This window comes from Lontra canadensis, unplaced genomic scaffold, assembly GCF_010015895.1.
Source record: "Lontra canadensis isolate GAN:19392208 unplaced genomic scaffold, GSC_riverotter_1.0 scaffold13, whole genome shotgun sequence".
In the NCBI taxonomy this organism is placed as follows: Eukaryota; Metazoa; Chordata; class Mammalia; order Carnivora; family Mustelidae; genus Lontra; species Lontra canadensis.
The window spans coordinates 10809768-10825320 of NW_022631007.1; the positions used below are offsets into that span (position 1 = coordinate 10809768).

General features: G+C 45.0%; 1 protein-coding gene across 1 annotated transcript in view; it reads left to right on the forward strand.

Moving 5' to 3' along the window:
- The window catches only part of ARMC9 (armadillo repeat containing 9), a 152985-nt gene that overhangs the window by 56931 nt on the left and 80501 nt on the right, over positions 1 to 15553 (forward strand). The window contains exons 12-16 of the mRNA XM_032857478.1: positions 2195 to 2287; positions 7097 to 7187; positions 8813 to 8936; positions 12261 to 12400; positions 13598 to 13674. Of these exons, the coding sequence (XP_032713369.1) occupies positions 2195 to 2287; positions 7097 to 7187; positions 8813 to 8936; positions 12261 to 12400; positions 13598 to 13674 (525 nt within the window). The remainder of the gene's footprint in view (positions 1 to 2194; positions 2288 to 7096; positions 7188 to 8812; positions 8937 to 12260; positions 12401 to 13597; positions 13675 to 15553) is intronic.

Sequence of the window (15553 nt, forward strand, 5' to 3'; positions counted from 1 at the left end):
TGAGCCCCACACCAGGTGTAAAGATTACTTTAAAAAAATAAAATTTTTAGGGGTGCCCAGGTGGCTCAGTCAGTTAAGCATCTGCCTTCAGCTTAGGTCATTATCCCAGGGTCCTGGGATCGAGTCCCACCTCAGGCTCCCTGCTCAGCAGGGGGTCTGTTTCTCCCTCTCCCTCTGCCCCTCCACCTGCTTGTGCACCTTCTCTTTCTCTCTCTCAAATAAATAAAATCTTAAAAAGAAATGAAAATCTTAAAAAAGAGAGATCATACCTTAGTATTATTATGAAAATAATCATGATCTTGTAGACTCCTTGGAAGGTCTTTGGAGACCCCCTAGGATTCCCCAAAGTACCCTTGAGAACTGCATGTCTAGGCCAACACTGGTTGGCCCTTTAACTGAATAATCCATTTTAACTTGGGCTGTAATAGTGTCAGGCCCCTTCATGGCTCCCTGAATTTCAGGGTATTGGCATCAAAGTGGCTTTGAGTAATTTCCCCATCTCTGTAGACAAAGGTCTCCTCACTTGCACTTCAGAAGATTGGTCATGCTTCCTGGAACATGATCTCAGGGAGCACTCTTGAGAATGCATCCAGGATCAGCAGACGGAGTGCTGTGACCAATGGGTAATGTCTGCCTCAGTTGACAAGCGCGGGTGCCCACCGTGAGGAGTCGCAGGGGCCATTGCCTCTGCCCGCTCAAGTTAGCAGACTCATTCTCTGGCTCCTAGTTTGTCCACCCAGCAGCTCCTCCTCTCAGTCCGTGCTACCGAGCCTCTTAGGGAGGCAGGCTATTCCTTTGCCGAATGAATGACATTGTCACAGATTAACCAGGAAGAATAAACAAGTGTCTTAAGATCTTGTCTGTGTCACCCTCCAGCTTGTCACCCCTCCACCCCATTCCAGCACCCTGGCCCTGGCTTCAGGGAACTTGGTATAAAGGCAGCAGCCCCCACCTGTGACACTCTTGGCACACCCTCTTTTAAGTGCCCTCTTCCCTCAGGGCCTTCCTGTTTGGCCACAGTGGATCCAGTCTGCCAGTGACACCCGCCTCTGGAGGCCTCCGCCTGTCAGTTCTGGCGGGGGGGGTCTCCTGCTCTTGTCTTCTCACCGTGTGGCTCTTTACACGTCTGGCTCCTCCTTGGCCAGGGGCAGGGCCCACGGTCTCAGGGGTCTCCAGTGGGATTTTCCTGGGAAAGCAAGGTCATCTCACTTTATATGTGACTTTCCCATATAATTCATACCTGTACACACTCATATGTACACGCACACACACATTTCACACACTCTCCATACAACATTTTTTTCTAACCCTATGGACAATGAGTTTATCCTTAACACAACACAAGAAACTTATGACTTTCAAAACCTACAGAATTCTACCCACTTACCCCTTATACACACACACACACACACACTCACACATACACACTCTCACACCCAAACACACACAGTATTGCTGCATCAGTCCCTATAGTATAAAGTCTAACTTGTTAGTGATGCATTGGCTCCAAGCCCTCCTCAGCCTGCCCTGTGCCTAGCCCCCAGTGGGCTCCCCCAACATACCCCCTGCATTTTCACGCCTCCTCAATCAGTACCCCACTTCCTCCCCTGCCCTCCCCCCACTACCCACCATACTCATTCCCCCGTGCTGGCTGATAGTTTGCTTGTCCTTCAGAGAGCAATTCTAGAGCCCCTTCTAGTGAGGAAAACTCTCTAGGTGTTGATGGGCTCTCCCTTATCTGTACATGTACTGTCTGGGCATTTTTTTTTTAAGATTTTATTTATTTACTTGACAGACAGAGATCACAAGTAGGCAGAGAGGCAGGCAGAGGGAAGGAGAGGCAGGCTCCCTGCTGAGCAGAGAGCCTGATGTGGGGCTTGATCACAGGATCCTGGGATCATGACCCAAGCCAAAGGCAGAGGCTTTAATCCACTGAGCCACCCAGGCACCCCCCTCTGGGCATTTTATCATTTCCCTTCTCTCGCACATCACCCATTAGGAAATATAACATCATAACTCCCTGTTAGTTGAATGGCTGCCTGGGTAGCTACTCGCCCCCCGCACCCCCACCCAGGTATTATTTGCTTTGGTTAAATGTAGTTACTACTACTGCCATTTAAAAGATTCCTACTCTATGAATATATTTCTTCATATTAAAACTTGGGTCTCTCACTTTTCTTTTTCTTAATTCTAGCGCTTGACCACATCCCATCCTGGAGAGCAGAGGGAGACTGTTCTGGAAGCTTACATTGGCAACGACCTCCTGGATTGTCACAGCCACAGCCAGGTCTGTGAGAGATGGGCCAGAGCCCAGCCAGGGCCTTCATTTTGAGGGGATGATCTTAGCAGTAGGGGGAGGCTTTACTTTATATGGTATTTTCAGCCTAGTGACTATATGTCAGCCTTCTGCTAGCTGGTGAGGTCTGCTACTCACCTAAGACATTGGCCTGCTTTTCACTTCTAAGAGAGTCCTAAACAGATTAGAACTGCTTGATTCAACTCTGGAGCTCTTTCCTGTCCTTCTTCCTTTTCCCCAAATTCCAACTCTTCCCTCACTCCACTGCTTAACCATGAGTCCTGAAAGCTCAGCGTGACTTACACTGGACAAGGCAAGCAAGCCGATTCTATTGTTCTTCACCTGGGCCTCACCTAAAATATGTTAACACTATATTTGTATATAGCTTTGGACCAGATAGGTCTGATGATGCAGTGGAAAAAGTGTGGGATTCGGAGTGAGGTTAACTGGTTTCAAACCTCTGCCCTATGGCCCATGAGCCAGACAACCTTGAGTAAGTTACTGGGTCTCAGAGCACGTCCCACCTTGGAGAAGGAGCCATCACCTGCCTCATGAGGTTGTGGGGTTGACTGTGTTTGGTCACCCGTGGGATGTCCTTAACCCAGTGCCCAGCACAGAGTAGCCAGTATGTGGTGGTTTCCCTCCCCACTATTCACCCCCTTACCTGTTACCAACTCCAGGCTTCGCTGGACAGAGGCAGAGTGAGATCTAGAACATGACATATATAAGACACTGCATTTCATTATCTCCATCAGTGTTATCCAGAATGATTTAAATACTTCACCTCCCTATTTTGGCTTCATAGGGTGTGCACTGGGTGGAAGAGCAGCACACCTTAGGGTCACCAATGAAGCACCCCCCACAGACGCTAAGCACACGTTAGGCTCCCCTGTGTATGGGCAGTAGCATTCGAGAATTCTGAGTTGCTAGTTTATTCTCCGAATGTAGTCTTGTTGCTCCTGTGCGAGTTAAGTTTGAAAAGTAGTCTCTCAAATTTTTGATTTATTTCCTTTTACTTTTATTTCTGCTTATTTTTGATGGCATCTGAAACCAACTTATCAGGCATGAAGCAGCTGAAAAATAGATTGTCTGTGATTTTACAACCTCAAATTCAAAGAGTAGATTCAATATCGAACCTTTCTAAAACTGTCTTATTTCATTGAATCTGAGATGCATTTTCCCCCCATTTTAGGATTCTGGGAAATGAAAGCATATCTAGTAGTCAATGGCCTGTGACAGTTTAATAGGCTTCTTGCCTTTCTTGTTGTATATATAAAAAGCAACGTGTTCTCTAATGAAAGATGTCTTAGGTTTTGTGATTTTTGTCACAATCCTCTGATCTCTATAGCCATCGAAGACATGTCATTTTTCCCCCTAGTCATTATTTTTAATTGCCATGGTTTATTTTAAGCAGGGAATGAGCTGGAGCTATCGTAAGATGTCAGAGAATCTACAGAGCAGGAAAACTCGAGCATAGTGGGTGCCGTGTCACCTTGACACTGGAGAGATTGGTCCTTTCAGCCAGGACATTGGACCGGTTGTTTAGTGAGTTCTAGCTGAGCCATTCTTGGAGTTTAGCATGTGGTCTTATCACCTGGGAAGCTCATTAAAACACAAATTCCTGGGCCCCTGCGGTTTCCGCTTAGTAAGTCTAGGATGGGGGTGAGAGTTTGCATTCCCAACAAATTTTCAGGAGATACCGCGGCTGCTGGGCCAGGATCACACTTTCAAGAATCATTGTTCTTTCTTGTTCTGTCAGTTGGGGGAGCGTATCCTATAGTTAATAGCTTTTGGAGATAGGGTGCGTAAGCAGTAGATTCTTTGAGATGATATATGTTGGAAAATGTCTTTATTCTCTGTACGGAACTCTAGGTTGTAAATAATTTTCCTTCATTATTTGGAAGATCTTACTCCATTGTCCTTTATGTTCCAATGTTGCTGTTGAGAAGTCCAAGCTAGTCTAATTTCTGATACTTTGTATGTGGCCAGGTTTTTCCTCCCTAGCAGCCTATGGAGTCTTTTTTCTTTCTCTCTTTCTTTTTTTTTTTTTACATTAAAAATTTTTTTATTATGTTCAGTTAGGCACCGTATAATACATCATTAGTTTTTGGTGTAGTGTTCAGTGATTCATTAGTTGTGTATAACACCCAGTGCTCATCACAACACGTGTCCTCCTTACATCACCCTGTTACCCCATGCCCCCATGCCCCTTCCCCTAGAAACCCTCAGTTTGTTTCCCGGGATCCATGGTCTCTCATGGTTTGTCTCCCTCTGTGATTTCTCCCCCTTCAGATTTCCCTCCCTTCCCCTGTGGTCTTCCATGCTATTCCATATGTTCCACATATGAGTGAAACCATATGATAATTGTCTCTCTCTGCTTGACTTACTTCACTCAGCATAATCCCCTCTAGTTCCATCCATGCCGGTGCAAATGGTGGGTATTCATCCTTTCTGATGGCTGAGTAATATTCCATCGTGTATATGGACCACATCTTCTTTATCCATTCCTCTGTTGAAGGGCATCTCAGCTCCTTCCACAGTCTGGCTCTTGTGGACATTGCTGCTATGAGCATTGGGGTGCATGTGCCCCTTCTTTTCACTACATCTGTATCTTTGGGGCAAAGACCTAGTAGTGCAGTTGCTGGGTCATAGGGTAGCTCTGTTTTTAACATCTTGAGGAGCCTCCATACTGTTTTTCAGAGTGGCTTAATCTTTTCTTTATCACCAGTGTTAATAAATATCCTGTTGATGTCTTTCCTAAGGTGTATTTTGGTTCATTGTTTTAAGTGTTTTGTGAGCCCTTTCATCTGACAAGTGCAGTCCTAGGAACTTTTCTTGATTTTATTTTCTTAATGATTTCTTCTCTGTTTTCTCTGTTCTCTCTCTGAATGTTGGACCTCTTGAACTGATTCTCTCTTTTCTCTCATATTTTCCATATTCTTGCTCTGCTTTCTAGGAGATCTCCTTACCTTTTTTTCCAACACTTCTGTCGAGTTTTTCACCCCCCTTTTTGTGGCAATCTTTTTTCATGGATACGGTATGCCTCTTGTGTCTCTGAGGCTACTGTGAGTAACACATTTTTGTGTATCTCTGGTTTTCTTCTCCCTACACAGTCCCATTTTCTTCAAGTTGCCCCCACCATTTGTTTTGACCCTATCTCCCATATTGGAAACTTGCCTTGGGTTTCTGGTAGATCTTGGTTTTCTCATAATGTTTTGAGTAAGGGGAATGAAAGCCAATTGGAAATTCTGAGGCTGAGGGCAGGGCTTGTGGACACAGAGCTCCACAAGGATGATCTAAGGGTCTCTCTAGTAGAAACCTCTGATTTTAGGATCTCTGGCTCTTTTCTCTTGGGCTGGTCATTTTCCTCCAAGAAGAGTCTTCTGATCTCCTACCTAGAGGGTGAGGATCTGGGTGCAACCTTCTGGGATCCAGGTAGAAGAAGATGGGGTGCTCTCTGTTTAGCATTCATTCTGCATTTAGACACTGTCTCTTCATCCCATTTGGGTGTAGAAGCCCTGCTCACCTGTGCCAGGTGTCCGCCTCTGCTACAGGACTTTTGTTCCCTTTAGCGCCCGTGGTTCTTGATCACACTTCGAAGAATGAAGAGGTAGACCAGATGAAGAGTGGTGGACAGCAAAACAAAGTTGATTGAGCAAGAGTATAAAGCTCCTGGAGAGTGAGGGGGGCCTAAAAGTGTTGCCTTTAAAGTTTCTAAGTTTAGGGGTTTTTATCAGCTTTTCTGAAAACTATCTTCAGCAGTCAGGGTGTGCTGAGTCATGCCAGTCTGTCTACCTGTTAGGTTAACGTGTCTGCTGATCGTCTTTTTTTCTGACATCTGGGGGCTTAGGTCTTAACTCCACCTTGCCCATGGTATTGACAAAGGCTTTGTGGTTAATTGTCTTATTTTAGGACATTCTGCAGAAGTCATTTCTGCAAAGGCTGCAGAAAAGAATGCAGATGTGATTCTGCCTTAGCTGCAAAACATGATGTCACTGCTGTTTGATCTTAGCTGTCCTGACTCCATATTTTCTTGTTGGGGACCCTGGCCCTGACTTCCTAACCTGTCCAGCTAACTCCTCATACCTCCAGAGACCTTTTGTGTTCCCTTTGCAAGGGAACGCCCCCGGATGGATGGTGGGGAGTCTGCAGGAGGACAGTGGTATAGGAGCAGCAAGAGTGGGATCCAGCTGCTGCTTTAACAGCTTTCATTCATTCTTCTTCATTTTTTTTTTTTCCTTTGGAGGGTTACGTGCTGTAAGTTGGGTAATTCCTCATTGCCTGTTGCTGCCTTCAAGACTTGGCATTCTTGGGTCTGCTACGTCTCTCACCACCTGGCCTTCCTGATTCCGAAACCATGTTGTTAACAGCTCTTGTGCTATCTCTCTGTCCTTCAGAATTTATATCTTTTTTTTTTTTTTAAATCCACACACTGTACTTCCACTGGAGTTTGAAGGGAGCAAAATTAGATCTGGGTATTGGATCTGTCACTAACCTGGAAAAACAGGAGTGGGAAGCATCGCAAACAGCATGGCCTCCCTTGCTCCAATCACGGGCAGAGCACCCTGTGTAATTCAGTCTCTCGGCTCAGAAGTCTGAATAACTTGTTTTTGTCAACCCTCATTAAAAAAATCCATTGGAAATTGAGATTTCCAGATGAAGTGTTGACTTTAGTCTGTTTATTTCACCTCTAATAAATCCACGCAGAGGCAGAGAACAGCAGACCCATAGAGGAGACGTGTATTTAGCTCTGTTTTCTTTAACCTCATCCTTGCCCTCTCTGGATGGTTCTGCCCACAGAGGAGTGTGCTGCAGCTGCTGCACTCCAGGAGTGAGGTGGTGCGACAGTATATGGCCCGGCTCATCAATGCTTTTGCGTCCCTGGCAGAAGGTGAGTCAGCCAAGGTCCTATTTCAGTGCATTTTGTTCCTCTGGAAGTGGCCATTCTTCGAAACGTTTCTTAAAGGAGCTCTCGGTTTCCTCAGTAGGTTCCTGTTCAGTGCACTGAAGGGGCCTTGTGCAAATTGGTTATTGTTGTATGGCTTAGTTTATGTCAGAGTCAATTTTGATGGTCTTGGAGTTTATTTTATAAGGCTTCTGGTTTTATTTTACAAGCTTTCTGGTTTTGTAGCGGTACCTTTTAGATTGTTTTCAAGTATATAACAGGTAATGCATTTTCTGTAATTTTCCGCTGAAGGCAAAACAAGGTTAGTTAATTAATCAAAACTGATCCCAATAAGCACTACATCTTTTCCTTCAAGAGGCTGCAGCCTCTTGGGGTGCCTGGCTAGCTCAGTCGGTGGAGCGTATGACTCTTGATCTCGGGTTTGTGGGTTCAAGTCCCACATTGGGTGTAGAGATTACTTAAAAATAAAATCGTAAAAACAAACAAACTGGATGACCTCTTAAACCACCAGGATTTGAAAATTCCAAAGATAATACAATGATTTTACAAAATATTATTATCTTCCATAAGTTCTACTTTGTTTCAGCTTCTTAAATGTGAATAAGGGGAGTTCTCAAATTATGACTATATGATGCTCCAAAAGTTGGTTCACTCACTCATTTGCTTGTTCTTCCAACCATTTAGCAGACCTTTATTATGAACAAGGGTACATGCACTAACATTATCTGTGTCAAGACACAAGTCCACAGGGGGCTAATGATAACTCAAAGCTTATTATAGGGTCCCATGTATGGTTCCCAACTCCTTCTCCAGGCATAGGTACATCTAGAAGGAGGCAGGAGTGTGCCCAGAAAGCATTACTGTTTGGCTGCCTCTATTATAAAGACTAAGGAGCCCATAACATATAGATTTCTCACCTTCTTTCTCCCTGTAGATCTGGCAGTGCTCCCCACAAAAACATAGTGATGAATTATGTTTAAAGATTATTTATTGGGGCGCCTGGGTGGCTCAGTGGGTTAAGCCGCTGCCTTCGGCTCAGGTCTTGATCTCAGGGTCCTGGGATCGAGCCCCACATGGGGCTCTCTGCTCAGCAGGGTGCCTGCTTCCCTTCCTCTCTCTCTCTGCCTGCCTCTCTGCCTACTTGTGATCTCTGTCTGTCAAATAAATAAATAAAATCTTTAAAAAAAAAGATTATTTATTTAATAATAAATTATTTATTATAATAAATATAGAGATATAATAATTGGGGGTGGGGAGAGAGAAGCAGATGCTCCAGTGAGCACGGAGCCCGACACAGGGCTCGATATCACAACTCTGAGATCACAGCCTGAGCTGAAATCAAGAGTTGGAGGCTTAACCAACTGAGCCACCGAGGTGCCCCATGATGAATTATGTTTCGATTATAAGAAGAGTGGTTTTCTCTTCATTAGATAGTTGGTTGGATAAAACCAACTTTGCAGAAGAAATAGGTTTTAAGTTTTTTTTTAGAACCTAAAATTACCCAAACTCTACATGCATTACATGCAAAGTATTCAGAGAGAATGGTTTTGTGGCATGAACTTAACACAAGATAAATTCTCTCACCCGTGCATCTCTGGTTATATTGTTAGGTCGCCTCTACCTGGCCCAGAACACAAAGGTGCTGCGGATGCTGGAGGAAAGGTTGAAGGAGGAGGATGAGGACATCGTCACCCGCGAGAACGTTCTCGGGGCCTTGCAGAAGTTCAGCCTCAGGTGCTGACCATGCAGTGGGTCACGGCGGTCCCTGTGAAAGTACATAGGGCTCATGTGAGCCACTGTTTAGCCCCAGTGGCAGCCCAAGAGGCAAATGATATTTTCCAAATGATATTTTCAGTTAACATTTAGGAGACGGTAGGTTACTTTCCAAGATGGAGCTAGAAAGCTTATCTCAAATTCCCAAAACCATCCTGCTCAAGCTGCTGCGGAGGGGGAAGTGCTATCACGCTGTCCTCGTGCGTGGTAGTTGGTACTGGCAGGGGCTGGATCGTGTTTCAGGCCACGCACACGGGGTAGAGATATGCGCATGCGCAGAACCTGACAGTGCTAAACCGCATGTCGCTCACAGCGCGTTGCGGGAGGTGCACGTACAGGAGCAGTGACGTCGATGCACTGGGTCATTTTTGGGAGGTAGGCCGGGAGCCTCCCGCTTCCTTGTGCTAATGTCCCAGCAGCCGACCTTGCAGTCTCCATCTGGACCCTGTCATGACTTGCATCCTCTATCCATCTCGAGCGTTTTTTTATTTCATGAACAGCTTTACTGAAGTGAACCCTCATAGCACAAAATTCACCTCTTTTAAATGTACCGTTGGGTGATTTTTAGTATATTTACAGAGTTGCCCGACCATCACCACAAGCTGATTTTAGAACATTTGCATCACCAAAGAAACCTCATGCCCATTTCCAGCCCTCGTCCCCTCCCCCCAGCCCCAGGTAACCACTGATTTGCTTTTTGTAGTGTTACCGGTAATGGGCATTTTTAGGTAAATGGACTCATATAATGTGTGTTCCGTTGTGACTGGATTCTTTCACTCAGCATGATGTCCTTGAGGTCTGTCTGTGTGGTAGCCTATGTCAGTACTTTATTCCTTTGTGAATAAAGACACATAAAGACACAAAATTCCTTTGTGAAGAACACACCGTTACACGGAGAGACCACATTTGGTTTATCTGTTCATCAGCTGCTGGACAGCTGGATTGGGTCTACTCTGGCTATCATGCATAATCGTGTTCCAAACATTTGCCTACAAGTCTTTGTGTGGACACATCCTTTCCTTTCCCCTGAGTCAGTCAGTGCCTAGGAGTGGAGTTGCTGAGTTGTATGGAATTCTTCCAGCATGTGGCTTCCCTCAGGAATACCTCACTTTCTCTTTGTCTTAGTAAGAATTCTAGTACCTTGAGTTCTCAGCTTTTTTCTGACAGTCCTCTTCTGGACATACTTTCTTCCTGTCAGATGTGGTTGACATGTGATTGACTCTCGCTAGTAACCTAAAGCCTGCAAAGTGACTTATTCTAAGTGTGCACATTTAGTGAGAGAAAGCAGTAGGTATTCAGTTCCTACTACTTGTCAGGTCCCTGGTGATGAAAAGTGCTTGTTCAAACTATGTGTGAATTGAAAGGAACTGTAGTAAACTCCAGAGTTCTTATTTCTTTAGACCATATGAGCACTTGGTTTTTGTTTGTTTTTAAAGATAATTTAGCTTGATGTTGAGCGTGACTTGGAAATTTTTTTTGAAATTTAGTAACTATAGTAACAGATAAGATATAATACTTCCTCCTGGTAATATAGATATTTATTGCCAGTTTTTTCTTGTGCTTCAAACAGTAATAAGCTATTCTGTTCTAGAAATATGCTTAATGTTTTTGCGATGCTCTAAGGTCTGTACAATGAATGTAGGAAGTATTTAGGATTGCCGAGAGAGTGTAGCCTTCCTTGTATTCCAACAAATTTCACTCATGAGGTGAGTGTGATGTTTAAGAATAGCACAAAGGGCAGCCTGGCTGGCTTGGTGTGGTAGGGCATGGGAACTCCTGATCTCAGGCTGTGAGTTATATGGTCCCACATTGGATGTGGAGATTACTTAAAAAAATAAAATCTTAGGGGCACCTGGGTGGCTCAGTCATTAAGCATCTGCCTTCAGCTCAGGTCTTGATCCCAGGATCAAGCCCCACATCGGGCTCCCTGCTCTGCAGGAGGCTTGCTTCTCCCTCTCCCACTCCCTCTGCTTGTGTTTCCTTTCTCACTGTGTGTCTCTCTGTCAAATAAATAAATAAAAATCTGAAAAAAAAAAAAAAAAGAATTCATGTTAAAAAAATAAGTAAAATGGGGTGCCTGGGTAGCCCAGTGGGTTAAAGCCTCTGCCTTCGGCTCGGGTCATGATCTCAGGGTCCTGGGATCGAGCCCCACATTGGGCTCTCTGCTCAGCGGGGAGCCTGCTTTCCCCTCTCTCTCTGCCTGCCTTTCTGCCTACTTGTGATCTCTCTCTCTCTCTGTCAAATAAATAAATAAAATCTTTAAAAAAACAAAACAAAACAAAAGAACACCATGGAGGAACCTCCACCGAACATCTTCTAATGAACAGGTTATGGTAAAACTCCCACCCAGGACAGTATCTGTGCTATACTTTTGGGTTTGTTTGTTTGTTTTTTTTTTTAAGATTTTATTTATTTATTTATTTTAAGATTTTATTTATTTTTATATAATTTTTTTCAAGATTTAAAATCTTAAAATAAATAAGGCGCCCCAATCTCATCAGTTCTTAAGGCTGGCAGGAAGACATTCCTCAAACACATTTGGATGAGATGTTAGATTTCATATGGACTTTGGGAGGAAAATAATTCTGTATAAATTGTTTTGCCCATGTCCTTAAACTACCCTTACTTTACAAAGACCTGAATCAAGATGGGATTGAGCTGATTTTGGCTTTTCTGTGTTTTTACACAGCTCAAAGTGCCAAGCAGGACTAGAGTTTACTAAAAATCTGTTTGTCAATGAACTTTTTCTATGACTGTCTCCTGGGTAAAGTGGACCAAAAGCTATCAGTAAATATTTACTAAATATTTGAAATACTACTCTGCTAATTTTAAATATTGAAAAAGAAATTTTCAGAGTAGAAGAGCTCCTGACTACCTCGCTGCTCTCTAAATCCTTAGGAACATCTGCAGAAGGTAAAGAATTTGTTGTTTCAGTTGTGTGGGTCTAACAACAAAATATTCTTTAGAGTCGGTATCTTCCGCACAGTTTGTCTTGTCTCTTTTTTTCCCTTAAGATATATTTATTTATGGGTGGGGGAGGAGGAGAGGGAGAGAGAATCTCAAGCAGACACCCCGCTGAGCACACAGCCTGGCCGGGGTTCAATCTGAGGACCCTGAGACCATGACCTGAGCCGAAACCCAGAGTCGGACGCTCAGCGGACTGAGCCCCCCGCCCCCCAGCACCCCATCAGTTTGTCTTTTCCAACCGGCGTACACATCACCATGTGCTCTTACAGGGAAAGCTGCTTGCCGGCTTTAGCTGACCTGTAGGCTTTTACATCCTAGGCGCCCACTGCAGACAGCTATGATTCGAGACGGCCTCATCTTCTGGCTGATTGATATTCTGAAGGACCCTGATTGCCTGTCGGACTACACACTGGAGTACTCGGTGGCCTTGCTCATGAACCTCTGCCTCAGGAGTGCAGGTCTCACAAACCCCCTGTCCCCGGGTCCTCTGGCTTTGGTGTGGGGGAGGGGAGGAGAGGGCAGAGAGCCTGCCCCTCGAACCTGGAAGACCACCCAGCCTGATGCGGTGTGTCTTCAGTCTCCCTCACAGAAAACTAAAACAGAAGTAGAGCGTAAAACATTTCCAACTAGTTATACAGCTGTTGAATCCCTGAAGCCAGATACCATTCTGGCCTTGGAAAAGAACATTTTCTGTGTATGCAGTGCCTGGATGAAGAGGAAATTAAATTAGTTTACATTTTTCATCTTCATTGCCTTATTCAAAGGTAGGAAGTTAAGGATATGATCCATTGTATCCAAGGACAGAGAAATATGTTTCCAAGATTCTACAGGGCTAAGCTGGTGGCAGAGCTAGGATGTCAGCCTGTGCTCCCCTGCTCCTCACCACAGCCAGCTCTCCCACTTCACTCCCCCGTGCGCATCTAGTCATTTGCTCAATAAAGGGAGTGATCGCAGCTTTTCTAGAGGTTCTGTGCCGTGTACATGATTGGTTACCTGGGATGGAAGAAGCTTCTTTAAAAGAGGTGCCAAGTCCAGACTGTGGCTCGCCTTGATCTGGGCAGCCCCAGTTTGGGCAGAAGAAACTTATGTGGTTAAATAGCTCAGGGGTATTTGTGAGAAGCTTCTTTGCCTTTGGCTGCTTTGTAATCCGAACCATTCATGTGTTGTTGACCGAGTAAATGTGATTTCAACCTTCTCTTAGAAAACAGCATATGTAAGTATCTTAGCATTGAAACATTTACCAGGTTCTAACCAGCTTTTCTTAGTATCATCAATTTGTGATTTATTTGCAGTGGTTGTTATGACGTTTGAATTGGCTAGAATACCTGTGTGGTGTTTGCGATGGTGGTCTGTGCACCTGGGTGGCAGGGCACTGCTCTGTGATAGCCCAGGCTTCCACTGACCATCCTGAATAGCTCTGGGCTCTCGGAGGCACCACTGACTGAGCCCTGTGAATGCATGGCCTACACTGAGTTCCTTCCTTCCCTGAGGAGTCCCAGGAGAAAGAAACGGGGGCTCACATTGGCCAAATGACTCAGCCGGGGTCACACAGTTCATAAGCAGAGGAGCCAAGGTTTGAATTCAAGTCTGCCTGACCTGAAACTGTGCTTCCGCATTTAGACGTGTCACATTTTGTTTCATTGTTTCTTCTAAAGGGAAGAACATGTGTGCCAAGGTGGCGGGCCTGGTGCTGAAAGTTCTCTCGGATCTGCTTGGCCATGAGAACCATGAGGTACTGGGCAAGCGCTGCCAGCCCCGGGCTTGGGGGAGGCTGGCCCTGCTAGTCAGTGCACCCCCTCCTCCAGATTCTGGAACTGGGAAGCCGGAGGTTGATCCCTGACCCCCATTTCCTATTGCCCTGCTGTCACTGGTCTATGCCAGCTCCCTCCCAGGCCTTATTCTCCTCCTTGTCACCTACCCTGCTTCATTCTTCCCCCACGTCGACACTCCCTGCAGTGGCGCGTGGCCTGCAAATTTAGTTACTGTTGTGTGTTGCATGTGTCATTGTGTCAATAGTATTGCGCTCTAGATCTCATTCTTTTCTTACCTTTTCACTGTGTTTTTAGAAATTTCCTGTGTTGCCTTGTATACATCTCATTCCTTAATCTTGCCGCTGCAGAAACAGCCCCTGTTCACGGCCCTCCCCTCAAGTCCCCCAGGCTTGTCCAGCTGCCTCCCGCCCTCAGCCGCCATAGCGGTCCTTAGTGACATCACCGTGCTGGCCCCCCAAGGGCCCCTGGGGTGCAGACATGTGCGTCACCGCTGGCTTGCCCCGAGTGTCAGTGTCGGGTTGGGGGTCCCGCCACTCTGTCCCGCACAATGACTGTACCGGCTTCTGCTCTCCCCCATGTCCTCTCCAGCATGGTGGGATTTTCTGTTGTCTAGCCTGTGGGCCACAAGCCCTTTTAAAATAAAGTAGAGGTCTTGATAAACTAATTAACAGAAACTTCGAAATGGTGTGAGTATGCTCTCACCGGCTCTCTCCAGATGCCTGTGCAGATACCGTGGCATCACTTTGCACGTGAAGCCAAAGCCTCAACAGAAGCCTGACCTCTTTAGCCAGATCAGGTGCAACGGTGTCTTAGCGGGACAGGACTGAGGGCCGCTGGGTCAGAACGAGGCACTTAGCTGCAGACAGCTCCCGTTCTGTTCGTCTCTCTCATATCTTCCATCCCCCAGGCCCACCAGCTCAGTGACCTGGGTGGCTTCAGCAAGTGAAGGGTTGGTGGTTGTTATGGTGTGTGCCATGCTTTTTATATTTTTTAAATCAAGAACTCTTAACTACTTCTAGACTCTGTTTCCCATTTTATTCAACTAAAGCAATTGGAGCCTATACATAGGAAATATATTCAGTCTCTAATAGTAATGTTGGTTTTAAGTGTTGGAACCAGTATGTTACCTCTGAGGACAGAATAGACTGGAGGATTTAAATCTTGTCGTAATTGTTACAAATATATCTGCTTTGAGGATGAGCTAGAAAATCTACCTGTATACATGTTAGAGCCTAGAAAGGTGTTTGCTTCACAAATAAATGCTACATACATGCGTCCTGTGTGAGAGAGTCATGATCATGAAAGACAAAAGCCAAGAGCCATAAAGAAAAAGATGCACATATTTGACTCAGTGAACATTAAATTTTTTTTATATGGAAAAAGAGGCCATAGTAAGAGTCAATGGACAAGTGATATAGCCTGAGGAAATATTTGCACATAGGATAAAAGTTTAATATCCATTATATATGAAGAGCTCCTATAAATTGATAAGTAAAAGACATAAGGATAGAGTACACACATGGGCTGTTCACAGAACAGTAAATCTTGATGACCTATAGACAAAGGCAAGATGTTTAGTTTTGCTAATAGTCAGGAAAATAAAAGTAAGAACAACCATAAGATGCCTTTTTTCTCTTTACCCATTAGATTGGCAAAAATTAAGGGATAACAAAGTCCAGTGCTGGAAAAGAATGGTGGGAATGGGCCCTCCTCCATTAATGTGGAGAGTGTCACACAAAATCTACTCAAAGGGGAGCTCTCATTTATCCAGCACCTGCCATGTTCTGTGTCCTGTACGGCTTGATGTTGGGGTTACCTATGTGAGGAAAACATGGGGAG